This window comes from Penaeus monodon, chromosome 19 (assembly GCF_015228065.2).
Source record: "Penaeus monodon isolate SGIC_2016 chromosome 19, NSTDA_Pmon_1, whole genome shotgun sequence".
Lineage (NCBI taxonomy): Eukaryota > Metazoa > Arthropoda > Malacostraca > Decapoda > Penaeidae > Penaeus > Penaeus monodon.
This window is the reverse complement of record NC_051404.1, coordinates 30,648,046-30,648,278: the sequence shown is the minus strand read 5'-3', so window position 1 is coordinate 30,648,278 and position 233 is coordinate 30,648,046. Positions and strand designations below refer to the sequence as shown.

The 233-nt window shown below is 63.1% G+C and overlaps 1 protein-coding gene across 1 annotated transcript in view; it reads left to right on the top strand.

Moving 5' to 3' along the window:
* LOC119585378 (metabotropic glutamate receptor 8-like) overlaps positions 1-233 on the top strand; it is a 54,086-nt gene that overhangs the window by 2,259 nt on the left and 51,594 nt on the right. The window contains exon 2 of the mRNA XM_037934045.1: positions 3-147. Within this exon, the coding sequence (XP_037789973.1) occupies positions 3-147 (145 nt within the window). The remainder of the gene's footprint in view (positions 1-2; positions 148-233) is intronic.

Here is a 233-nt window from a genome sequence, read left to right as displayed (position 1 = left end):
AGGCCTTCGAGGAGCTGGAGGACCTCCTTGCAGCCAACGCCATCTGCATCGCCGTCAAGGAGAAGCTCGTGAAGGACTCGGGCGTGGCGGAGGAAGTCGCCTACGACCTGATTGTGCAGCGCCTCCTTCAGAAGCAGCGCGCCCGGGGTGAGTAGAGGGATGGCGGAGGTGGCGGTGCCGTGGGGCTGGGCGTCGAATCGCGCCCTTGTGATCATTCTTAAGGTCTATGTGCT